The sequence below is a fragment of the Anas platyrhynchos genome, chromosome 4 (genome assembly GCF_047663525.1).
Source record: "Anas platyrhynchos isolate ZD024472 breed Pekin duck chromosome 4, IASCAAS_PekinDuck_T2T, whole genome shotgun sequence".
NCBI lineage: Eukaryota > Metazoa > Chordata > Aves > Anseriformes > Anatidae > Anas > Anas platyrhynchos.
The window spans coordinates 34,696,918-34,724,491 of NC_092590.1; the positions used below are offsets into that span (position 1 = coordinate 34,696,918).

The 27,574-nt window shown below is 38.1% G+C and overlaps 1 protein-coding gene across 2 annotated transcripts in view; it reads left to right on the top strand.

Annotated features, from left to right (window-relative positions):
• The window catches only part of DCHS2 (dachsous cadherin-related 2), a 106,762-nt gene that overhangs the window by 50,758 nt on the left and 28,430 nt on the right, over window positions 1-27,574 (top strand). For both annotated transcript variants that reach the window (XM_027456632.2, XM_038178743.2), the window contains exons 4-10: window positions 13,130-13,366; window positions 14,345-15,364; window positions 16,730-16,917; window positions 17,722-17,821; window positions 23,982-24,139; window positions 24,974-25,814; window positions 26,453-26,692. In XM_027456632.2, the coding sequence (XP_027312433.2) occupies window positions 13,130-13,366; window positions 14,345-15,364; window positions 16,730-16,917; window positions 17,722-17,821; window positions 23,982-24,139; window positions 24,974-25,814; window positions 26,453-26,692 (2,784 nt within the window). The remainder of the gene's footprint in view (window positions 1-13,129; window positions 13,367-14,344; window positions 15,365-16,729; window positions 16,918-17,721; window positions 17,822-23,981; window positions 24,140-24,973; window positions 25,815-26,452; window positions 26,693-27,574) is intronic.

A 27,574-nucleotide genomic window follows, 5' to 3' on the forward strand; every position in this document is an offset into this window, starting at 1 on the left:
GAGAGCTAGACCTTGCATACTGCTATGACTATATACTCATCAAAAGTTTTGCTTCCTGATGGTCTTGGCGCAGTGGATTATTTTATATTCTTAAAAGAATTTTTGGGGCTTTGTGTATTGTGTGCATATATAAGCTGTTTGGCATGTGAACTACTATGAGTCTCTATTCTTTCAAAATTATGCCTGTTTTCACTTTCTTGTATGGTTCCCCAAATATTCTGTTGAACAGAAGAGCCTAATCTTCTTAGGAAGTTGGCCTGGTTGTCTTGGCTATTTCATAATTTACTTAACTGTGAACTTCAACTGCCTTTCAAATCAGATCCTCTAGGGTGTAACCGTTGCCAAAAATATATAGGTCAATCAATAATTAGGGAGCTGGATCTCCACAGGCATTTAACTGGTCATTTTAAAACGGCACCGGTAGGCTGGTCAGAGAGACCCTGTGGGTTGTGCTGGAAGAATTGGCTGTGCAGCAGCCCTTTCTTCTGAAAGGGTTCTTCCTCAGATTGTGACCTTTTGGCCCTTTTTTTCTTAGTTTTGGCACTTTATATAGGAAAAATGTCATCCTTAATCATGGAGAACATGTAAGATAACGTTATCTTGCAGATCTATCATAGTGTTTTATCAAAGGCAGACCAGATTCATGATGAAGTAGCTTGAGGTCATTATTACTGATGTTTCGTGATGAGAAAAGCATTTAGGTTAGAGACGCTATTCCCAACATTGTAGTGTTTGGAATCTGATTGCACTTAATCAGATCTCCCGAGTAATTCAAGAGGTCAGGCTGTGTTTTGTTTTCATTTATTAATATTGATGGTGTGGGGAGTGTTTTTTTTCTTTTTTTTTTTTTTTTTTTTAAGAATATGTTTTCTGTATTTATATTCCTTGTGCACTCACAATCACACTTAGGGCTAATCACTAGCATGTAGAATTATTTTTAGACTGGCAATATTTAAACAAAATAAGCATAAAAATTGCCAAGTTGCTACTCAGAAGTTGTGCAATCTTTGTGGATTAAATACCTGTGAAAACTGTTTAGATACGTCTCTCTGAAGGTTACGTGTGGAACTTCATCTAGTTACATGGGCTGCATTTTGTGAGCAGACGGCGACAGACAAATATGATTAGAATAGAAGTTCTTCAGGAGATAAATCACCAAACCCATAAGACAAACGTGATATTACTGCAGTTTTGGTATTAGGGATTCCAATCTTTCTTGTGGACTTGAGATCTGTCACTGATCTGTTTTTTCATTTTTTTCAGTTTGCAATGATGCAAATTGTTTTTTTTTTGTGTGTGTGTTTTTCACTATTAGAGGACCCAAAAGGAGATGTGTAGTGTTACAGGTATAAGAGGACAGAGATATATTCAGTAATATGAGATGTAAATTAATTTTTAGCTTAGTGGTTTGTCACAGTGGTGGCATGGTACGTGAAAATAATTGCAAGGTGGTGCTGTTCTCCACAGCATAGGTAATGGCATCTAAGTTGTGTATTTGAAAAACTCATTTTAGTGTTCTTCAGAGATGTTTTTGGTATGCTGCACTTAGAATACTCACTAAAGATGCACTTTTTTCCCCAACTCCCTTTTCATTTTTAGAAGAGAAATGGGCAAAGTAATAAAAACTGTAGCTGGAATTCTTCACTTTTATGGATTGCTTCTGGCGGTTGCTTTGTTGAAGCAATTATATGGGTGTATCAAGAAAGCCATTAGCTTTGCATAGTGCACTGTGGTCACAATACAGGTATCATACCAGCTGGTAAAATGCTGACTGGATGTAATATATCAATGGTGCTTGTGATACATAGAGCTCACAAGGTCGAGCTACATCCAAGCTGCTTGAAGGGGTTCCATCTTTTGTTTCAAGCATTCTGACATGTGGGTTTCATGTGTTGATAAATTCAATGGGAATGGGAAAGAAGAGCCTTCCACTGGCCAAGAGATACTCATTTAAAAGGTTCTTTGAATTCTAAACAAGTCTTTATTAGTGGCACTTGTTTGCTATTTTAGCTTTTAGTTTCTCTATTTATTGTTTGGGATACACTCTTACACTCTTGTAAATAACATTTTTTCTCAAAGGAAAATGCAATAAAAATTGAAATGAAGTATTTTTCACTTGATTGATGATAGACTGTCCACAGAAAAAAACACTTTAAGAATTGTTTAACTAGAAAAATGTATGGATAGGGAACTGTAAACTGGTTCTTCTGCTAGTTCATGACTCTTATTATCATTAGTTTCTAATGTTGGTGTATACAACATCTTGGCTTTATGTTTCCTTTTGTAGATATCTGATCTATGCATGATCTATGAACAGCTCTCGTGAACTGATTAGAAAAGAGCAAGCTGAAGAGCTCTTCTGGCTAAGAAACTGTCTGAACTATGCTAGTTTATTTTCACTATCGTTACCTAACAAGCTATCTGAAAGTGTATTTATAGTTATGGCTGAGCAGGTAATTAAAAACGTAAGTCACAGGGTACAATCAGAAGTGTGGCAGAAAACCTATGCAGTGCTTAACTTTAAGACTTTGGGATTAACAGTTGTATTTACAACTCCCATTATGTTACAAGCATTATTATTTTCTTTCACCCAGGGGCTTAAAATTAATTTTTCCATGGATCTTAGTGTGATACCCTTCTTGAGAGCTGGATAAAAGATGGTTATCGTCTCATTGCAATCCTGGTTCGAGGAAGCAGTTTCACATCAACAAAATTAATAATAGTCTTTGAAAATTATTTTGGGCCAGTGTGACTTCAGCATGGCAGTCTTCAGATAAGCAGTCTGTTCATATTTGAAGAAGAAATCCCATAGCTGGTTGTTGTATACAGAGAAAACTTTGACATGAAGGTGAAGTAAAAGGCAACAGCCATCAGTTTGTGTTTGTTTGAAGGTATTAATGATTTAAACCTAGTAAGAAAATGATTTAGATAAGGTAGCATTCACAGTTGACATTACAGTAATATAAGCATTAATCTTAGCTTCTCTGTTTCTTTCTTTTGACAATATAAGGCTCTTGTTTCTGTGAATCCTGCCTATGTTAGATGCTTAAAACAGAGCCAATGACTATCCTTCTTGTATATTACCAAGATTGTTTCCATGAGGAATTTAGAGATCTCTCCACTGACTTGAAGATGCTTGGTTCAGGCCTTTGTCATGCTACCTTCGGTTCCTTACTTATGCTAGCAAATCTGTACCGAGTACAAAAGACCAGCCATTTTACAAGCTGGTTGGTAGTTTAGTGTTAAAAATTCTCAGCTTAAAGTACAGTTTCTGCAAAATAACTATTCTTTTGAGGAAATTTAACATGCCAAAAATATATATCCCTTAAATATATATATCCTTTAAGATGCATTCTGATTTCTTTTTAACTGAATAGCATGCAACTGAAATGTCTTGGAAGAGATGTAGGGCAGTTTAGGGTCTTAGTCCATTGGAGAGGAATAAAGCAAGAAGGCACAGGAAGAACATACAGGTTTAAGAATGTAAAAATCACTAACTTAGCCAAAAGGCAGTATCTTGTCTCTTTAATGGTGTCTGGTAATGGAAGCAAAAAGAGGGGTTAAGAATATAACTAGTGCAGAATGTTTCTTCTACTGGTACATTTTCCTTGCTTTGGCAGCATGCAATTTAGTGCTGTACTACTTCCATTACTGTACTATGGTACCATATGTAAATGCAATTTAATGTCAAACTGAGTTAAAACAAACTTCTTGATTTGGTTCAGAGCACCAGAATAGATTAATTCCAGTTAAGAATGTTGACAAGTTTTGTTTTACTGAAGAAAATGGAAATGCTATTGTCTGACAATTGCATTTTGGGAGATTTTCATTGCATTAAAATGCCTTGTTTGATTTTTATTACAATACAGGTTGAAAATAAAAGTTAAAATACCAAAATTCTTTTGGAGGGAAAAAAGATTAAATTTTGCTGAACTCCATGTATTACACAATATTTAATATATAGCAGATTGTAATATGCATTTAAAAAAAAAAAAAGGAAAACATCCTTTTTAAAGAAAGCAAGGCTGTTTTTATGATGATTAATGATGTTTTTATACAGTATTGTAGGAAAATTTGTTTATTTTTAAAGTACTTTTGGCATTTTCATACAGCATATTGTGCATTTGCTAAACATATGAAGAGGTTCTCAAAAATAACATTTAAAATTAGGAATGTTTTTATTTTGAAACATTTTGAGACCACGTTTTTTAACTGCAGTTTTTCAATTACTGTTTTTTCTGATCTTCTGATCTTTCATATGAAATTGATACCAATGCTGTAAATTAGAGGAGTATATCTCAGACATTGGATTAGCTCACTAGGCTTTTAATTTTATTCAGGTTAAGACACAAAGGAAAAACTAGAGGTCTCAGCTGAATAGTTTGTGGACTTTTACCTTTATTACAGAGATCTCATCTATTGAGTAAAATACTGTTTTATTGACATAAAGGACACCAGAAATATTATATTATCATTGAAGCATACAAACTTTGCTATAATTCATAAGTATGAGAGTGCAGATTTTGGCCCTGCAAGAAAGCTCTGTGGCAGAACAGCATGAAAAAAAAATACATAATGCCAGCTCTTCATGTATATAGCTCTTTTTTTCTTTTATGAATAAAATTCAGTAGAATCAATCATGTACAAAGAGAAAAATTCCTGTGAGCTCTGTGCCAAAAACTCAACAACGCAATAGCGGCAACATGTGTATTTGAGATTCATTGTGCACAACAGAATGCAAAGTATTTACCAAAAACAGATACTCTAGCCCACTCCCCTTTCTTATACTTCAGTCGTCACTGTCAGGTCTCAGAAACGAGAATTCACCAGTTGAGACAAAGAGCGAGCTGCTGTGGTGATGCACTGCCACACCTCTTGGTCTGCAAGAGGCAGGTGATGTGGGCCAGTGACAGAAAAAAATGGAGAAGAGGAAAAGATTATACTCAAACCTCACATTTTGGAGGAGAGAAATAATGCAAGGTTTATACAGTTAAGTTCAGGCAATCAACATGTTTCTTTAATAGTGATTGTATAGGTCTCAGGTACAGAACATTAAGTAAGAAACCAGTTATTGCTGGCAGTGAGCACACCGTGTTCTTACTTTCTATTCCATTTCAGTAGAACAAAGTACTGGTGGTATTGTCTTTCTAATCAGCAGCTATAGATAGATGTGGTTTGCACTTCACTGCCTCTTTCCTGAGATTGTCCAGTATTTAGTTTTCAGGGAGGTGGCAGTCCTGGAGCCTTGCAGTTGTTCTCTCTGGAAAAGTGAAGGCTCTCCTTCATGTTCTCAGTTAACTTGAAGAAAAAAGCGCCAAGTCACACAGAACAAATAGGCTTGGCAAAATGCCTTCATGCTGCTAGACTGCTGAACTGAACACAGTAGGGAGTCCATGTAGTAGAAAATCAGTTTGTGAGGATTAAGATGAGTATCTGGAATGTTTTTTAATGCTCTTAATTTAATACAAGATCAGCAAATCTATTTTACTGTGCTTATGTTATGCTTCAGTCAGTATCTGTGCTGGAAACGTGCATCTTTTTGCATAGTGCCTTCAAAGTAATATTATCTCTGGTTACCATAGCAGTGGAGATTTGTTATCAGGTTGTGCATTGAACTGGTTTTGAATCTGCAAGCTGGCAGCTTGGTCGAAAAGGTCCTCGACTAAGATGGTTTTGGAAAACTTCAGTAAGAGCAACCAAAAGTGATGTGGTGGGGGTGGGAAGGCAGTGCTGGAGCTGTGTGTTTCGCTTGGGGAAGGCTCTGCCTTGTCTTTGAAAATGCAGCTGTTTGTTGGGTAAGAGTCAAGCCCACTTCATTGTTATATGCTTTGATTTTTTGTTTGCTTGTTTTTAAACTCAGTTGTCATGTGGAAGTGTTACCTGCTTACCTACAAAGAGAACGAGTGTACTCTGTGTTGTTATTATGTTAGATTAAAGAAAACAAAACAAGTCAGAATGAAATCACCATGCAATAGCAAATTGGGTCTTTTCAGTTATGTGGGGCTTTATTAAGAAATTGGATGATTTTTTTTTTGTGGTAGGGAAGGATCACTTAAACATGTGGTAGTAGAGGAAAGTAGAAAAGGCGATGTCAATTAATACTTGCTTTTTCTGTGTTGAATTTAGTTTTAGTGTACTCTGGTGAGTCACAGGAGCCTTTGTTATACTAACATTTTGATTGTACTAACCAAAAAAGAAGGGGGGGGGGGGATCTAGTCCTGTCCTGTGAGGTTTATAGCAGGTTGAAATTGTGAGAGAGTAATGAACAAATATGACAAACAGTCCGTGCAGCCATCTCTAGGAGGTCTCTAGCTGCTTTTTTTTTTTTTGCTTTTTTTTTTTTTTTTTTTAATATGCACTGTAGGAAATGCATTTTGAGGAGCTGAATGTTTAACTTGACAGTTTTCTGAAGAATATACAGCACATATGCTTGTGGGAAATTTGAGGTTTTTTTTTTTTTTAATGTTGAAATTTAACATGGGAGGAAGGGGATCAAGCAAAGTGTTTTATTTGACTTAAATGTCAAAAAGAAATGAAATGAAGCAATAACTTCACAGAGTAGGTGAGGAATTGTAATTGATTGGGTCACCAGTAAGACCTACTGCAGCTCTTCCTTTGCTTTGAGCGCCATCAGGTCTGTTTGCCTTCAGGTAGGTTTTACAGTCACCTGAATAAGGCTGGAGCCATAAGGCTTTATTTCGCTTAATATTTCTGTAAGTGTTTCAGTCAGAGCGGAGCATCTTCCCTGCTCATGTTAGCTGCAAGTACTGGTGGCTTCATTGCAAATGCCATGGCATTTCTTGCTAATGGGGGGCCAGCCTGTTCCCTTTTACCTGTTCAGAGTGCTGCTGCCTGGCTTGCAGCTGGTGGGAGCACAGTCAGCTTGCTTTGCCTGCTCTTTGTTGAGAGCCTGTTAAATAAAACACTCCGTTTAGAACCAACTTAAAAGCTCTGAATAGGTCTGATCCAGCTTGTATCTGAAACCTTTTAGATATACTCAGTCTTGCCTACCTTAGGGATTCACCATCTCTCATGAAATCAATACGCAACCACACTTTTCTAATAAATAATTAAAAAAAAAAAAAAAGATATAACCAGCGGTCTCAAAAACTTGTCTTTGTTAAATTCTTGAAATCATTAGAGGTGATCTCTTTTTAAGAGCATTATGAATTTTTTTTTTGTGTGTGTGATTAATGAGCACTGTTTTAAGGTTGTCCTGCACCTGAGAATGTTTTACAGAGGATGCTTCATAAGAATCTGCTAGAGAAGGGACACTGTCTTAAGCATTGCCAGTGCAGGGGGATGAGGATTCTGTAAAGAACAAATATAGATATGCAACTGATAAAACTTGAGTCAGTTATTTACTGTAGAAGCATTAAAATACTGGATACTTTCAAACTTGAAATAGCCCTCTTATTCACTGAAATTCCAAACACTGTTTGTGTCATGAAAATTAAGCTTTTAAAAATAACTTCCTATGAGCTGGAGCTGTGTGTATTGATGCGAATAGACTGTAAATAACACTGTAATTCCTCATTAATTCTTTCCTTTCCCCTGACAGTTATTAAACTGGCTCTTCAAATAGTGTGTTCTGCAGGGTGTTGTTATGGTTACCATCAGGAATGCAGCTTCACTTGAAATGAATAAATAAATAGCATGTTTTAAATACAGGTGAATGGCTAAAGCTTGAACCTAAGTGTCATGCTAGGATTAGAGGATAGGCAATGAGCCAGACAAATAGAAATGTCAAACACTCTTTTTCTCCCTAGAACAAAGCTGTTTTTAATGTTAGTGCAAAGTCTATGTCCCGTAACTGTATTTGCCTCTCCATGGTGAATTTTCTAGCACAGTTCTTTGCCACACGTAAAGAACAAAGCTGTACGTGCATCTCTGTACCAAGAAGTTAGTGTGATGGGTTGGGCAAGACATACTCCTGACAGGTCAGTGGGTCGGTTCCACCCTATATGTGGTACTAAACAGGAGGTTCAACACCAGCTTTGGAGGTGAATCAAGGTAATGAACTAAACATCCCTTTTTGCCATCTGCTTGCTGTCTGAGCTGCGTCAGACCATGTCCCATCCTAGGATATGTGCTGAAGAAATATGGCCATCATCTACAGTTGTTAGGGCATTCAGCTTTGTCGTCTGAAAAAACAGTATTGGTTGTTGTTGAACTTTATTCTTCTTCCTGTGTGCTGAAGTTGCTTTTTTTTTATTCCATGAACAATGAGAAAAATAGAAGCTAATGAAATGAATACAGTTTCTATGTGATCCAGACTATGTTACTGAAGCTAGTGTGTCCTGATTTATATCTTTGCCTTTTCAATGCTTGACTAGTGAAAAATGTTGTGTTTTTTTTTTTCCCTACTAATGGCTATAAATGTAGAGTTGTTTTTTTGTGTTGATTACTTGAAGACCCTGTGGAAAAACAACTACATTTTCAAAGTGGTCAGCCAAAAGCTTACATGAAAATCCTATTGGAATATTTAGCACTGTTTCCTCTATACAGAATATGACTTTGGTGAGTGAGCCTACTTTGATCTATGCTGCTGTAATGTTAAGACTGAACATAGGGTCACGGAGAAGACCAGGAATATATTTTAACAGAACCATTACATGTGGCCTGTCTTGTACATATAACCCTTGAGGAATAGCACACAGAAGCAAACCCACCTGGGGAAGCAGAACACAGCTCAACAAAAATAAGAACAGCAAAATCAAACCCAAGAGGAACTTTTATGTTGCCAGAGAATGGCTGGTGCCACAGAATCCTGCTTTTCAGTACTGTGTTTGCATGTTCAGGGCAAACATTAGCGCTGTGTTTCACCTTTGCTTGTGTATAGGCACAAAGTGGAGAACAACTTTTTGGAAGTGCCCTAGCACGCGTCATGAGGGAGGAAGGGTGAAGCGGGTCAAAGAGTTGGCACTCATGATTTCACCCTTCATTAGTACTAGCTCTCACAGCACTATGTTGAATCCCTGGATTGTTATAACAACTTACACTAGCTAGTAAGCATAGATTGTCCTACAGCAAGACATCTTCAACTCTCAGCGTGGCTGTGCTGAGCTAACCTGCCTTGTTGCAGAGCTTTTCCCAAACCACCCCTCGTGCCAATTGCAGCTCTATCTAAAATGTGTGTGCACATCATTATAGGCATTCTCTGGGTCATATTTATGATTTATAAAGGTTCAAATCCACAGTCAATCACACGCATGAAGATCTATTCAAGAACAAAGAATTACAAATATGTAAGTGAGGCTGGATGATGACATTTCATCTGGAATTTAATTATATAATTGCTCACCTGTGAGCCAGAATTGATTCCAGCACATTCTGCAGAATGAGGAATTATCAAAGGTAAAATCTTCAAAGCAGTGCAGTAATATAAACAATAAATTTTAGAAGTGGGAATTAAATGTTATTGAAGACAGCAGATAAGCCTGTCCATATATATGGGAAGCCATAAGGAAAAAGGTGCCACTTCTCGTGCAGTAGCTTCTCAAAGTAGAACCACGCTTCTGTCTGTGTGGTCCCACACTGGGAGCTTTGGTCTTAAAAAGGCATTCCTCAGAGAGGAGCTGTCTAACCGCTGCGTTGTTCCATCATTAGCCTTCCTGGAAGCTGTTCTTCATAATGGAAGAGTATGCTTGTACCACAGCAACCCAATTATCTTTTAAGTTCTCTGAAGCCACAAATTCAAGGCTGCAAATAACTACAGTAATAATAACAGTAATAACCCACTGTCTTTTCTTAATCACAGAACAAGAGAGAGAGGAAAATTATGACTCATCTGCAGTCTGCTATTTAGTGGAGGCATACCTGTTGAGTTTTGCACACCGATGTGTGACTTTGGCAGCTGGCTCCTGCCTTGTGTATCTTATGGTTAGCCCTGTGGGCAAAGACAGAAAGAAGTCTTTGCAATGTAGTACCAGGGGTTCTCCCCCACCATGCTTCAGCAGATCAAATGCACCTAGACAACCTGCTCTGTGATATGTTGGCAGCTCTTTTTGACCCAAGCAGTCATGGCTGTCCATTTTAGCCAGTCTGGGATTTTTACTGAACTAAATAGAAAGTAGAGTCCTAGGTGCTGTTTATTTCTGCAGCTTCTTTCCTATTAAACAGTTGTCCTAGAGCTTAATTTGTCATGTTCCCCAGTATATGACAGAGCTGTCTTAAACGTCTGTGTAGGTTATAATCCATGTCATCAGACTCAAAGCTAAACTCTACTCATACAAATACTGAAAGAAACAGAATGTATATAATAGAAACTAAAATCAAGTTATAAAATTTCCAACATATTATAGTTTTGAGGCTGGAGGAAACCATCAGGAACACATACTTTTTGCCTGGAATCTGCCAGTTGTCTTAGTTCATATTTGGTCCTGCAAGAGAAGACTGAATTGCTGAGATATACTTGCCTCTTCCCTGTCTAGGGCACAGCAAAAGCATGAAGAACAGGAACAAAAAACATTTTCTTTCCTGACTGCTTTCTGTAGCAGTCTGAACTGTCATGGACTGTGCTTTAATCTGTGTTTTGTCTAGGTCAGCAGAGAAGTAATTTTGATTCTGAAATATTTCTGTTCCACAAAGTCATCAGAGTTCCAAGACTGAAGCAGTTTTTGTTCCACCTATTGCTAAGGGATGTTCTGATTCACTATTTATTGCTTTTAGAGTAAAAATTTCAACATGATGCTTTTCTGTAGAAGTTTTCCCACTCTTCACATATATCTTGAATATTCCAACATGATATTTTTGGCCTTTTCAATAGAAAAATATCCAATAGTGAATTGGTCAAGTTAGTAAAATACAGTCCATTTGATGGTTTCATTTGATTTGACAGCAACAACGTTTAAAATCCATGCTTATACATTTAACCTCTGGGAAAAGAAGGTTAAAAACCTTTTTCCTTCAAGCCACAGTTACTCAGGTTACCTCAGGAAATGCCAGAAGTTTATGTCCCCGGAATACTACTTTGTTAAGCTAACTAATCGTAAAACCCAATCATCAGAAGACCCCCCTGCCCCCCCCCCCCCCCAAAAAAAAAATCCAAAATAAGGTTGATTCTTGGAATTGCATCAGTTACTGGCCTAGGAACTGGATTAGCAATGAATTCTGAATCTATCTAATCTATCTGTATCTTTTGAGTTTTTACTGTAGTTTGTCACCCTGGTGTAAGTGTCCTTTGGGGTTAGTGGAAAATATTCTTCCTTGATCGTGAAGATCCTTGCATGTCAAGACACAGTTTGTTATTATAATGTCCTGGCAGCGTAATTGGAAAGTATACTGCATTCCAATTTGAATATTTATAAGGATTTTATGCATTTTCCATTATTCTGCCTAAAGTGCATTGTAGCAAATTAATGTTGTGGCTTCACACTCAATTTTCAGAATATATATTGTAGTTGAATCGTTCACTGATTCTCCTAAGGCAGTTTGGGTTGCGTCTAATTTACCCTGACAAATAGGACCACTCATTAACTAGCATGAATGCCAAACATCATCCCTACTAAACCTGTACTGAGAGCCAGGAAATTATGAAGGTAGCGCAAAGCTTTGAAGTTTGGTTTTACTGAGCTGTTAGAGGCTTTGTGGTCTCATTAGTTTCTACAAAAAGCAGTGGCACCTTCTTAAAAATATCCATTGATATATAGAAAGTGGTCCCTATTAGCTGAATCGGTTGAATTTGCTACAACCTCCATACTTAGAAGTTCACTGCTATTTTTACATTTAGTGTACACTTAATAATTATTAACTCATTTATTGCTAAGAAGAATTTCCTTTGGTCACCTCTCATCTTCATTTTCATGTCTAAAATCTTACTTTGCAACTGTCTCTCTGTGTGTTGCAAACTCTGTAACCCCCCCCCCCCCCCCAAGAGTCTTTGAATACTGAGGAATTTTTGTCCTCCCTTCAGAACAGGTGGAAGTGTTTTTCCTTCTGCTCAGTGATAGAGACGATGATGGACAGCAACAGACAAAATAATGCTAATGCTCTCTAAGGCACAATTAATTTTTTTTTCCTTCCATCTTTTACCTGGCTGAATGCACCTGGTCTAATTTAACTATGTGCCACAGGTTATTATTTAATTATACAATTTATTGAAGTAATACAATTTATTGAAGTAATAAACATACTGTGATCTGCTATGTTGCCCTATAATTTAGTGTGTTGCCCTACATTTTTAAGTATTTTGTTCACTTCATCTAGACCAGATGTTTCAAAATGCGCTAAGGTTTAATGTTTTACTCAATGTTTTTATGTCTTTTTATTTATAAATCCTTAATTTGTTTGCAAAGGACAATCGTTAACATGGAGCAATAGCAAGTGGTGAATCATTATGAACATCCCATAGAGACCAACATTTTGGATGTAATTGTCACTACTTGAGACGTTGTCTTTTCTCAAACAAAGCTCTCTTTGAAGTTTAGACAAGCTTTTACTGCAGAATATGGGCCAGGATTGCTGCCTTGTGCATACTTTCTATCCATACTACCATCTTAAGTAATAATAGTTGCTAATGTAGATGTGGGTTACTGTAGTAACATACAGAGTAGCTGAAAATCAAGCGTAATTATCTGATATTACTAAAGACTTATTTTAGCAGTCAGAGGAGAATGTATTTGGAGACAGCTAGTCTCATTCATCAGAGTTAAAGGATGAAAATGTATTTATTTTGAGGAAAGCACTTCCAAAGTACTGTATTTCTGGACAAAGCATTGCATTTTCTTTTCAAAGAATTACTTATTTAGCGTACTTTAGACAAAACATGATTGGTAGCAGCTTGCAAATTCAACAGATGGAATTTACCTTAGAAAAAGGGTATTTTACCAGAAACTTGTGACCAGACAGCAGGTGATTGCTTCCTGGATAATTCCCACAGAGCCCACTGCTCCTAAGATTGGTATTTTGTGGACTTAACTGCCTCCTGTGTGGATCTGCAGATGTTTCTGCAAATCTTGTTTGAAATAAAGTTACTAATTTCCCAAACTCTTGAAAAGCTTTTTGTCAACATTGTCTGGTCCTCTCTTAGAGCACAGGTACCTGTTGAAGGCATTTTGACATCCTGCTAGATTTGGCGGAGTGCATCCTTAACTTATTTTGTTACTCTTTTATTTCTGCATGGTTTCAGGAATTATTTACCTGATCTCAGCCCTTAGTCACCTGGCACACTCTGCACTCTTCCTGACTATTTCTGCACGGGATGGAGGTGGTCTTTCCTCTGCCATCAATGCAGCTGTCACAGTACACATCCTTCAGACCGCTTTGGCCCCTGCCATATTTGAGAGATCCCGGTATGCTTTTTCTGTCCCCGAAGATGCTCCTGAAGACAGCCTGGTTGGAACTGTAAGGGCCAAAGAGCCCCCAGGTAAGCTGTTAAATCATTAGTCATGAGGGGAAAAAACAAACAAACAAACAAAAATGCTCATGAATAGTGAGTATTCAGAAATTTCAAAGAATCTACAGGATGTGTTGCCCCCTACTCCTCCCCCTCCCCCCCCAATGGTGAAGTCCAGACGAGTGTTTATGGGGCCTTAAAAATATATAGTTATTTGTTTTTTTTAATGCTTTTAGAGGGAAATGGGTTAACCCCTGCCAAGCTCCTGTCATAAAACACCCTGTCCTGAGAGCCATATATAACTGTTTTTTATGCAGAGCAGTAGGAGCCATGAGTCCATGTACCAGCTTGGTGATGGATCCACACATGTAAGGTGGTAGAGGTAGAGGCAGAGGTTTCATGTATCTATGATTAGTCAGTTCTCCTCCTTGGAAGGGACAGGATGTTGACCAATGTCCCCAGAGAGGTAGCAGCTGCAGGGAAGCTTTGTCAGAAAGACTTTAGATAGCTTTTGATTTAGATAGCATCTGATGTACGCCAGTTATAGCAATGGGCATCCATGAACAGTAAGTTCAGTAAAATACCATTCTTTCAGGGAACTGCTACCTGTTTCATTCCTTGCTGTAGTGAATGCCTGGGTATAATGAAATTATTCCCTTAAGACTAATTTATAGGGGCTTTTTTCTGTGCTTTAGATCAGAGGAAAACAAGAGGCTATTATACTATTTTCTCTATAGAGTTTTATCATACCCGTGAGAGGAAAAGCAAACAGTGCACAAATGGGCAAACTATATACACTCAGATCAAACCTGTGCAGTATTTATTTTACTGAAGGGCTCCAGGGATGGGAACAAAGAAGCATATAAAGCCTAAGAAAGTCAAACATCTGTGTAGCTTACATCTATTCTGCTAATTTTAACAGCATTCCTTCTTCACAGCTGTTCTTACCAACTTTAATGGTCTCACTTTGTTTTTGTTGTTTCTTTTGTTTATTATTTCAATTTCTAGATTCTGTAGAAGTGGTTTCTTATAGAATTTCCTCTGGTGACCCACAAGGAAGGTTCTATATTGACCCCCGGTTTGGTATGATCCGCACCAAGGAAAAGCTTGACCACGAAACCCAATCTGTCGTGATGCTCACAGTTCAGTCACAGTTGGGCAACTCTCCTGTCTACAGTAGCACCCAGGTCAACATATCTGTGATAGATGTTAATGACAACCCTCCAGTATTTCTTACTAAATCGGATAAGGTAATCATTTCACACACCCAGCCTCCTGGCACTGCTGTCTACATTGCTCATGCAGATGATAAAGACAGTGGCCTAAATGGGGCAATCAAATACAGTCTTGCAAGCAATCAGTCAAATGCATTTAACATTGATCCAAGCCTTGGAGTGGTAAATCTCACCAGGACGGTGTTTGAGGATAAACAGCAGGAATATACTCTACACATAGCAGCTGAAGACCACGGAAGTCCTCCTCTGAGTTCTTTGCTGTTATTGACAGTGATTATTGAAGAGCAGAAGATGGGCCCTACTTTGGTTTTTCAGAACTTGGTGTATCAAGTAGAAGTCAGTGAAGCTACCCCTCCGGGTGCCCAAATCCTTCAGATTCAAGCCCACTCACTTAATCCACATGGTGTTACCTCCAAGCTGACATATTCCTTAGAGTCTAGCACAGATTCTGTTGCATTTGGAATCAGAGCTGATACTGGCTGGATTTATCTTCGGAAATATTTGAACTATGAATATGCTCAGTTACTAAGTTTTAGAGCCCTGGTCAGCACCTCAGAGGATGAAAACTCCATGCAAAATGCAAGTACATCAGTAATAGTTAATGTCCTGGATGAAAATGATAATTCCCCCGTGTTTATGCCTGAGAGCTACTTCTTCAAACTGGAAGAAAATCCGGTCCCCAGGGGTGTGGTTGGCACTGTCACAGCTGTTGACAAAGACTCGGGAAGAAATGGACAACTTGCTTATTTCCTCCTGTCTGATGGAAAGTATTTCAAGATGAATTCCAACACAGGTAGCGTTTTTATGATTTGTAATCTGCCTAATATTGCTTTTGGAAAGCAGCCCTCCCTAAGGGAATGGAAACAGTGGAAAGCTTTCAGGAACTGCCATGAATCTTGGGTTGGTACACGAATATTCTAACTAAACACTTCAAAATTTGGGGAGTGAAATCTAATATATGTTGATGAAGGATAAACTAACCCTTAGGATCTGATTTTTCATGGCTTCATTCTGACCACTTGGTTATAAGTTCTGACTGTTCCAAATTAAAAAAAAAAAAAAAAAAAAAGGAGTTTTAAATTATAGCTTCAATAGATTATATGAGGAACTTACTTGCCTGTGATGAAGTAAAGTTGAAAAGTACAGATCAGCCATAAGTAACTATAAGGGTGACTACGATATTTGATGGTTAATGTTTTAAAACATTTGTTAAAGCTTCTGCAAGCTACATCCAAATGGAGTTCATGTTGTACAGGCTACCACAAAAACAGGTTGGCTGAGAGAAATTCTTTACCACACAGTGTGCTCTGCAGTGAATCCCAAATGCCTTGTGTGATAGATACTATATCCACGCCATGTTAACAATGCAAAACACAACACAGAAAGCCCAGAGGAGGGGAATCCAGTAAGGAATGTGGATGCTACAAATAATGCAATTAGGCAAAACGTGTAATGAGCAAAAATCTGACCGTTTCCCAGAGATCCTGTTCTCATGGGCAGTGAAGAGTCTCTTGTAGGATTTCTTTCTCTAAATCTCAAAATTCTCATTTCAGAGCAGGTTCATTGAGTGCATTTATGGAAATTTAAAGGCAAACAAAGGAATTAACAAAGATCATCTTAATATGTGATTATCTGTGTGAAGGACTTTGGTCATCCACAAATCTTCGGCTATATTGAGTATGGCTGAGCAGATGGGGATGAGATTTGGTCAGATTTATTTACTGGGCTTACCAAAACATGTAGGAGACATAAGGCTTCCTGATTAACTTACAGATGTTGTACTGAGAATTTCCTAACCCAAGGGCATAGTAAACGCCGTTTATGGGTAGTTAAAACCCCGTGCTCATAGATTATCTGTCCTGAAATGTGATGAAGAAAGGAACAGGTGGATTTGTTTGGAAGGTCAGTATGTTGGTTTGAAATGTTTTGTACCTTTGCTTGGGGCTACCTAGAGTATGGCAAAGAATGTAATGTAGTAGTAAAGTACAAGCACACACTTTGACTGACAAAACACTTCTACAGGTTGGAGCTTGGAAAACTGTGGTTTGATATCAGCAGCAAGGTCTATCAAAAGACATATCATTACTGCATGTCTTAAGAATGGTACTAACATAATAATATCTAACTTCTTTTTTCCCTCATTTTCTTTGTCCCTCAGGTGAAATTATAAACTGGGTTGCATTAGATCATGAGAAACAAGCTCACCACCAGTTAACTGTGCTAGTGACTGATCATGGGTCACCGCGACTTAATGCCACAGCAATTGTATACATCTCGGTGATGGACATCAACGATAACAAGCCTATCTTCCCTCAGGTTGCACCTGGAAAAGAGCTAAGCGCCAAGGTCTGTAGAAGCCTTTGACCAGCCTGTGCTGCGTAGTTAGGGCTTGTTCTGAGCACCACCCTGTGGCAATAGCTCGAACTGTAAATTGGGTTTCAGTCTGCATTCCGGACAGTCTACACTTCATGCAGTGCCTGTGGTCAGGCTGCTACCTGGGCGCGCTGCAGAGTGAAGCAGTCAGTCACAATGAGACGTTTTCCAGTCTGCCTGCCCAGCATACTGCCTGCAACGCCTGATCTAACTGAGATTTAGTTAAGGTTAATTAATTGAGATTCATCTACCAGCCAGAAGTTTTCTGATCAATGTGAAATGAATAATTTATCACCCCTAAAGTATTTAAATTGCCTTTTTGCTGTAGAACTGAAAAATCATTAAACAGGAACAGTATAATACCGAAACAGAGACATAGCAGATTCTAAATTTAGACCCTGATATATTCAGAACTTCCAAAATTTGCAAAATGATTTCCCACCCTTGTAGACTGCTAGATACAAAGGATGTGTATATAATTTTGTTTATGCATGTAGTCGATTTTTTTAAAAAAATTCTGACCTCCAAATCTGTTATATTAATATATATATATATATATTTGAATTAGTGATTTATGCTATATATATATGCAGAGAGTAAAAGGGGATTGATAGAACTGCATTAACCTTTTTCTGAAATGTTATTTGCACTGACCATAAACATCACTAAAATGTAAAACACAGAAGCACTAAACTTTTGTGCTAAGGGAATGAATTTGTTTTAAGGCTCCGTGTTGCATTTGTGTTTGTAAGTTATTTATAAATTGCTTGATGACAGGTTTTGGAAGGGCAGCCATCAGGAACACTTATCACCACTATCTTTGCAAAGGACTTTGATTCTGGGAACAGTGGTGTCATACTATATTCAATGGAATCAGGTAAGAATTTAAAGTGGAATCCATAAGCAAAAATGCAATGAAATAGAGTTTTCAAAGTGGCATATACATGTATACATGCAGGATTTCACATCTCTCTTGTCTCTATTAAAGTAATGGTGCCTGTGTAAAGGCACCATTATGTATCACATTATGTATCACATTATGTATCACATTATGTATCACATTATGTATCACATTATGTATCACATTATGTATCATGTAAATAGGACCATTATGTATCTAATTAAGCATCTCTGGAGGCATGAGGAGCTTCCTTCTTTCCCTTCCTTCCCTGCTGCCCTGTTTTCCCAAGGGCTTGGTTGCTTTTGTGTCCAGCCAGAGAGCATTCAGACAGCACTCACAAAGGATTAGGACCATGATCTTGTACAGTACAGTTTAGTGTTTCAGTCAGTTGTTTAACAACAGAAAGGAAAGATGATCTTCCTTTTCCCATGACCAACTGAAAATTTTCCTGCTAGAAGAATGGTTCTTGACAGTCTGAGACAGGGATCAGAAGGATCAGCAGATAATCTGGGCAAACAACGAGGCTTGTGGTTTTTAGTTCATATTGCACCCTTTTATTAGCCTTGTGTTAGCCTGATATAGCATTGCTGCTTAAAAACACTTCTCCTTTTTAGTTTTTCCCTGAACTCAGATGTGTAGCACCCAACTTTATTGGCAGTGGAATCAGTAGCAGAGTAGTCCTAAATGAGAATGTGAGCGGGACTGAGGCATGAATACTGCTAAGAGACATAGATGTCATCTATTTTTGTCAGGTATCACTTACTACATTTTTACACAAGGGAGACTTCCATCTGCAAACAGTGAGGAAAATGTCTCTTCCTCCTGTTTTAATTTGTTTTTGGTTCAAAGCAGCAAAAGATTCCAAGAACTGAACTTTCTTTTATTTTGTACCTGCTCTATTTTACTGGCTTACTGCAATCAATGTCTTTTAAGCTTGGTGTATCATTGTGATAATTTTCACATTCAATACACTGTTTCATCAGAGAAAGAAAGCATTTCCAATATTTCTGTCTGCTCAGCAGCTTTTCTCAGGTATTCTTTCCTCCTTAGGCAGAGTACAGATGGGTGCTCAGTTGGTTTAAACTCATTATGATTATTTGTCACTGCTGAGTAAAGAACAAAATACCACAAAGCTACTTTATTCCTCAATCTTTAAGGGAAAGGGAGTCTGAAGCCTCTTCTTGCCAAGGGTGAAATTACTGAAAGATTCCTGTGGATTATGTTATATTGTGTCTTTACATACCCTTTGGACTTCTGTGGGGTAATGGAAGGATTTTAAGATCTGAAATTCACAGCGGCCAGAGAGTTAACTCTGCTCTCATCCACCAAGAGATGCTTAAAGAAATGAGACATTTAACAACTCTATTGAAAATTTTGCAGTTGAGATATATTTCGGTAATCAGTCTTCAATTTTATTGCTATATTTTTATTGCATTAATTTGGCTACAAGTGACCGCCTCTTCCAAAGGGATTTGGAAGAAAAAGGAAACTGCAGAATGGGTAGTATCCAACCCTTTGGTGGGTGGGTGATGATCCGGCAACCATGGGAAGTATTCTTAAGGGGTCGCTGCCTCTCAGCAAATCTCACTGAATCCCTTTCTTCAAACAGCACACTGGATTTTCTTATGGCTTCTCTGTAGAGCCATCAAGTCCCCTCTATGAGAAAGAATTCAAAATATAAAAATGACTAGCAACACAAAATACGACTGGTCTTGTAAATGCTGTCTCTAGAAAGGACAAAAGAATAAAAACAGCAGCAAAAAAAAAGCAACAACAAAAAGCAATACTAAAATAGCTCTCTAAGTCTTGGAACTGGATATCTTTCTGATAAACAAATCCAGAAACAGCTGAGCTACTCTGATACTAATTTTTGTCATTGCTTTTTGGTTGGCTTTAACATCTGCTCTTTTGTTTCATGGTGAAGTTCTTGCTTAGTTTATATTTAAAACAGTATTTTCTAGTTTGGGGACACGGTTCAGTGCTAAAATTTGAGGAAGAAATATGATCTGATTTAAAGCCATACTTACTAAACACAGTTACCAGGTTAATTGGAGGACTGGAGAAAAAGAAATACGTCAAAGAAATGTGACAATAGATAACAACAGAAACAATAGATTAAGCTATGCAGGAGAGCTAGTAACAAATGTCAACAAATTATACAAGCAAAAATCTGTAAAGTAAAAAATAAAGAAATAAAAATGTTGGGAGGAATCACCTTTCAGAGTGTATTTCCTTCAAAATGCCCCTCGCTTTTCCAAGAAAATGAAAACAAATCATCCCTAGACGTTCACGTCTGGAAATGCATGATCATATGGTTATACCCCTCACTTTTGTAGTATCACTAATTACCTAATTCAAAAGGAAGTAAATCCCAGATATGTTTGTTATCCCTTATGGCTGCCTTTATGATTGTCAATAGATTATATTATAGCCTTTATAACAGAAACAAGCGTGTATTTATAGTGCATCATAAATGACTGCTTGTGTGCTAAGAGTAGCACTGGCAAAGTAGAGGCTTTTACAATTGCCTTTGGACCTATTCTGCAAATACATTAAAACTTGACCACTAGAGTGCTGTGAGAAGACTAGTTTGCACTGCTAAGACACAAACTAGCAAATGTTGAATGTAGACAAGTGAAAAGCCAATATTTGCAATTCACTCCAGGGTGCTGTGTAAGCATCATGTGGGGAGCATTCCAAGCCTGGCGGAGGGCTACAGTTCTGCAGCAGCCCCACGGTGTTCAAGCTATTTCAGAGCCATGGCACTGCTTACTTCTTTTCTATTAAGAAAAACAATTTTAATTTTATCTCAAAGGACAATGAGATGGCCAAGACACCAAGTATTTTAAAGACTATGTAAAATACATTTCTTTGGGAAATTAGGCTGTGTAGTGAGGTTGCTACTTTGGGGGAAAAATCCTGTGCTGCTTTCTGTCTGCTTTTTGGGCCATTTTGCCTGGGTGCCAGTCCTCCTGGAAGGCTTGAATGTTCTCCCAAGGTTCACAGCCACACACGTTGCAATATTTTTGTCCAAATTTGTGGATTCTGTGGTTGTGTTTGAGAGCACAGAGTTGAGTAAGTGCTTGGTCTTTGGAGAACTCAAGTGAATGAAAGCCTGGTGGACAGGTCAGGCAATGAAGAGCTAGAAAACCTGAGTGAAACAGCGTATTGGTTTATTGGCAGGTTAGAGTAGAGTTAAAAGCACAAGAAGAAATTGTGGTGGCATTGGAGTCTAGTCGTTGACATACATATTTTTCTGTTCCATGGTTTGTTTGCTCTTCTCCAACTCCTTTCTGATCCATTTGCCTCATACTTTTTTTCTTTGTGCATAAGGGGAAACCCACAGGATGTATGATAAAAGGAGAAGTTGCCTAATTCAGGTGACTTACAGAGATGAAAGTTGGGCAAATGTTTCTGGAAATGCAGGGAGCATGAGCTTTTAGAGAAACAACTCTTTGAGCATAAAACTTAAAACCACCTTTTTCATTGCTTTGAGCTCCCCAAAAAATAATGTGGAGGATTTGGAGTGTATTTAGAAAGTGAGCAAGCAAGGACTTACGTTCATTTGCCCTCTGTTATCTTGTGCAAAAGTATTTAAAAGTGATCTGTCTGTTCTCTTAGCAAGTGTCATCTGTTAAATCAGTGGCAAAGCAAGATTGGCTGTTTAAGTAGGCTTTTGAAAATCAGAAATTGAAGAAAGCAGTTTAGCATTGGAATATAGCATAAAAAGCTCTTTGTAGATGAAGGGAAATCCATTGCATGACAAGATTTTTTTTTTCTTTCTTTATTTATTTATTTTGATTTAGGATCAAATGTCTCCACTTTGAAGTTGTCTATAAAGAAAATAAAAAATAGACTGATAAAAATGTTAGTAAAATAAAACCAAGGCATTTCAGCTTTGACTGTCTTAATAGTGTGGTACCAGATAAAAAGACAAAAATAAGAAACAATTCCATAATGGATGTTCCTAAGGTTTCTGGTTATACAGGCTCTTCCCAACATGACTGTCTTGTTACTTAAGTCTCCATTAAAATATGCTAAATTGATGGTTTCAAGCAATTTTTGGATTTTAGTAGAATGATAGTCTCTAATGAGTAATGCTACAGTAGTTTCTTTTCTGACCAGTTCTTTTATGTTATTCAGAAATGTAAATTCCTTTCTCCTGTCAGATAAGCGTCAGCCCTCCTGAAGCTCTGAATGATGCCTGTTTCAGTTGACCTTAACTATATGCTCTGTTACTTCAAATAGAAAAATGAGTATTGGTCTTTATGGTAGATATACTGACCATCCTCAGTTACTGCTGGAGCAGTGGTAAATCCTTGTAGCTTCTAGCTCAGACAGCAGTTATGTATGTGCAGTATTTTTTTGTTTTCCAGTATTCTATTTTGGCTCAATTTTGTAACTACAGATTTATTTTGATTGGAGGAAAAAAAAAATAAAATAAAGAAAGAAACTGTTACTGGTTTTTGTGTTAGTTCTCACTATTAATTATTTTAAATGTCAATTTTAGCAAAATGTTAAAAATATTTGCATACAATTCACATTGTGTTCTCTTTTTCATATCTCCTTTGCTGTTTTGCTTAGCTGGGGTTTTGTGTCATGAAGCATTATATTGGACAAAATAGCATATCTATGCATGTAGATATACTGTTGGGACCTAAAACTGAAAGGTAACCAAAAGCAATTTATGAAAACGGTAATATGGCAGCATTAATATTTTGAAACTATTGCAATGCAGAATGTGAGACTGTATCATTCAATATAATTGTCACCACATATTGCTTCCTTTTGTTGGCAATTTCCTCATTTTGTTCCAGACTGTGAGAGTCAACCCAGAAGGGACTCGTGGAGCATTAAAAACCTATAGTCAGTCAAAAATAACAGAACAATGTTGGGAAAAATTATTTGTAGATTGTCAAAACTCTGTTTTCTAACTAGCGAGCTCAGTGTTTGTTCAAATTCTACAGGTGCAAGTATTTTGCAGTTAGAGGCAATGTGACTGGGTATATGAATGAATACTTATATGTGCAGCTAACTAATTTTCATGTGCAGATTTGGAGAATATAAACAGCTTCATGCTCGCTTAGGTGCCTATGGAAATACAGTTTTTTATGGGTATTTTTTGTACTACATCTGCATTGAATTTATTTTTACCACAGTTGCTTATTAGAATAGCAGCTGTTACGCTACATGACTTTGTTTAACCCACCAGCACACCTTATTAAAAATTCATGTAGTAAAATTGTTTGTGTACTATTTTAAGAGAGAAGTAGTTAGGACATATTTGATTTTCTCAGTTTCTAGTAATGTACATCAAATACTACATATTTTCCAATTTTACTAAAGACCGGGAGTGATTTCTGTTGTGCTCCCTGAAAGTGGAGAAGAAATTGCAAAGACCTGTTGACTCTTCTGTGGTAGTTCTTTTTCTTTGAAACTGAAATAAATGTTATATGATGCAACTACTTGTAGTAATTTTAATTAGAACTTGCCAATTATTAGCATGAGGACAGTCCTTGGTGATGGATGAAAACTTAATTTCCAATATTCATGTTGCTTTGGAACAAATCAGTGTAAGATGCTAGTCAGCCCCAGATGTCTCCCTGTTCAGGGCAGAGGCAGGGCAGGCTGCGTCACTGTGGATGCATTGTTTTAGGGGTACAGGGGTTTCTTTGCTGACTCATAGTCCACCAGGGACACGTGAGCCAGCTGTGTATCCAGCACCACCTAACTGACCCTTCACGCCACTTCGGAGAGAAAGGCTTCCTCTGGCTCTGCTTGCCAACTTTGGTTGGAAACAGGAGTGGCAGTCCTGGGGTTTCTGCTGCACTCCTGATGCACACACCATTAATGTGAGCAACTTCAATACAAAAGTGAGCAGTTGCTTTGGTACTCCATGGTGTTTCTGTCTCTGAATTTTTAAATCCAGAGTAAACAGGTTATAATAATTATTTATTAAATGAATTGAACCAAACAAGCCTGTGAAATCCAAATGCCTGCAAGAGTTCCCTTTCCTTTCTGTCATCTTCCTTCTTAGTCATTAATTACCATGTCGTTAATTACCACTGATGCCATGGAGGCATTTGGGAAGCTAAAGAGATCTGTAATAAATGATACCCATTTTTTTCCCCTTTAGAAGAGGGTGCAGGATGCTTCCAGATTGATGCTGTCAGTGGGGAGCTGAGAACGACCCGGTCTCTGTCATATACTGAGAGATCAAACTACAGAGTGACAGTCACTGCTAGGGATCAGGGGATGCCTTCCCTTCAAGAACATGCTGCTGTTTTCATCCAGGTACTTGTTTGTATTGGCCAGGTAGAAAAACTATGCTGCATGCTTATTTTCTTTTAAATAATAACAAAATAAAAAAATCAGTTCAGGGAGAATCCAGGGAAATAAAAAGAAGAAAGGAAAAATTTGGAAATAAGCGTATTGTCTCAAATTTCTTTAGTCTAATTCGTTTTCTGTTGAGTGAGGAAATCTGGAAGCTGGACAGATAGAAGCTAAAACACGTGTTGGAGTAGATGTTGTTTCTCATCTATATTAATATATTTTCTGAATTCTCTCTCTGTGCAAGGACAGCTCATTCACTTGTGCTGGTTCACAGAGGGCTGCTCTGCATGGGAGTGTGAAATGTCAGCCTGTGCTCTTCCTGCGGGCAGCAGGTCTGCCTGACCATGGCCTTCTGCACACTCTGTCACTGGGTGTCACCTGTGCTGTTTGTGTTTGGCAAAATGTATAGCACACCATGCTTCCTTGTGCAATCCCTCTGTGAGAGTGCTGAGCTGCTGTCCCAGGGAGAAAGGCAGCTGAAGTGCTCTGGAGCAGGGGCAGAAGTAGCAGTGTTGGAGACACCTATCTTTGGATGCCTGCATATCAGGTGATGATAGACTATCTTGTCCCTTATTTTTTTCATGTGGGAATGAAAGAGAGAATTATGGAGTGACTGGCCAAGGGCTGTTTGAACTCTGCTAGCGCATGTCAAGTTTGTTTCCTGGCTTTTAGGCATAGTTAGTATAATTACATAGCCACAAACAATACATAATTAAACTGTCAAGAAAATAATTTTCATTACACTGCTTCTAATACCAATGGGAAAATATGGCAGTCTTTGTGCTTCTGTTATAGGTAATCCCACTTCCCCCATGGAGGGGTGTCTTCTCTCAAGATTTCAAGCACTTGGTCATACCTGAGAACTTTAAACCTGCACAAATACTGACTTCGATAAGGCTTCCTGGTAATCATCTAGCAACTAACAGGAAGCTGTACTTTAGTATTGCTGAAGATGTTGATGATGTTCATTTCGAATTGGATAATTTGACGGGAGACCTTTTTCTTTCCAAGGAACTTGACTATGAAACAGCTTCACACTTCCTTTTACAAGTTCTTATAAAGGATTACAATAATAATCCTCCACAGAATAGCACCGTGTTCCTCAGTATTGATGTAGAAGATCGGAATGACCATTCCCCGTGTTTCCAAGATGACTTCATAGTGATTGGCATAGAGGAAAATGTACCTGTTGGGACTCTGGTTTACACATTCAATGCAAAAGATGGAGATGGCAGTTTTCTGAACAGCAAAATACAGTATTCTGTGGAAATCAGTAGCGTGGCTGAAAATCCATTTCTTATTCACCCTTCGTATGGCACCTTGGTCACAGCATTTCCACTGGACAGGGAGATCACTCGCTCTGTGATCCTTACAGTGTCTGCCACAGACCAAACAATAAACGTGGCTGATCGCAGACTTGATTCCCTGACTGCAAAAATTGTTATACTAGATATCAATGACAACAGTCCCAGTTTCATGTCTTCATCTCTTTCCTATGTCGTGGAGGATGCAGAGGTGGGCTTCCTTGTACACCGCATAAACGCAAAGGATCCTGACGAGGGAAGAAATGGACAAGTTACATATCACATCATTTCAGGCAATGAAAACAAATCATTTATATTGGATAAAATCACAGGTACTATAACTTCTGTCTACAGTCTGTACACTGTGCTTATCATGGTCATATTTGAAAGTATATACCCTATACCCTACAATACTGAAATACCATATTACTGTGGTACTCTACCCCAGGTGATGAGCATGGTGGTGCTACTTTCAATATGCATGCTCAGTGAGACTCGGCTCAGAAATTTATGCATGGCACTGAGACTGTGTTGTGCAGATGTACTGAAATGCCTTCCAGTAGGGCATTGAGGGAAGCAGGGAAAAAAGTTTGTGCAATGAAATATTTCACTCGGATTTTTACACAATGCATACTTAAACATGTATATGCACCTACATTGAGATATGTAGATGCTATATGTAGAGCCACTAATTGTAGAACGAATGTGCAAAACGAAAACAAAGCTAAGTAAAAACTTTAAGCCAGGAGTTAAATAAAAAGAAATCACTTCAACTTCACTTCAATTTCCATGAATCCCAATTTTCCCTGATGTCAAAATTAGTATATCTGGGTGACTGTGAAGGGAACGATCTGCTCCACAGTCTTGAAGCCTTGCAACAGTGGCACAGAGTGCACTGCGATGCTACTCTGAAGCTGTGAGTGCTGGACCAACTAGCATCCTAACCTGGAGCTTCCTTTCTTTATAACAGGACTCCTAACTACAGCCCAGCTTCTGGACCATGAGGTTCAGGAGCGCTACAGTCTGACGGTCATGGCCATTGATGGTGGCAGCCCAGCTCTCTCTGCAACTCAAGTTCTGACCATCATTGTTCTTGATGTGAATGATGAGAGACCAGTATTTCTGCAGCAACTTTATGAGACTGTGGTTCGTGAAAACCAGGACCCAGGGGAGCTAGTCATAAAGGTGGAAGCTATGGATAGAGATGCAGGTAATTTCAGTCCCTTTGCTATAAATTTCATTGTGAACACTGTGGACTGATCAAATCTTGCTGCCTGATTAGTATATCAAATATAAACTGAGTGCTTGGGTGATGTGGATAGCTCAGCATGCTCTAGATTTCATGTGAAAACAGCCAGAGTGTTCTGGTTATAAGTCAGAAAACAATGTTCATCTCCATTAGAGTTAATATTTGAACATTTTGTTTCTCTCCATCAGTTTTGAATAGTTTTAAAAGTTATGAGATAGGGTCCTGGTTTTGTAAGAGAACCAGTGAACATGCACTAATCTCTTCTGACCAGAGAGGGGCACTGTCATCCAAGATTTTCCAGGTAGCTGAGCTACGAAGGAATTTTTGGAAACCACTCTGGATTTCAAATACAATTTTACATACCTAAAAATATTAATGCACTGCTTTTCAAACATACATGAGATGGATGAGTAAAAAGGGTGGTTCATAATCTCACAGAAAATGGTGAAACGTGAGAGAGTCTTTGCTGAGCAAATAAAAAACTCCAGTTCTTCAACTACCTGTTCTTTCGGAATATCTGAAATGCATATGATGCTACAGGTGGTCTGTGTGCTGGAGATGATCACACCTTCAGGAATACCAAGCACAGCATATACAGTTGATATAACCTGAAGCAGTTGCACAGAGTTTGTGATCTGTAGTGAATAAAATCTGAGGAAAGAATTAAACTTGTGGATATTACTGCAATTGACCTAAAACTTGTCTCAGCTTTGTCAATGACTTTCTCTTTAACATATGTTTGCTTTCTGCACATCTTGAGAATGGTTTAAGTTTGTGCTATCCAAGAAATAAAACTTGTGAGCAAAATCATCTTGTGTCTCCAGTAAGATTTACCATTTTAAA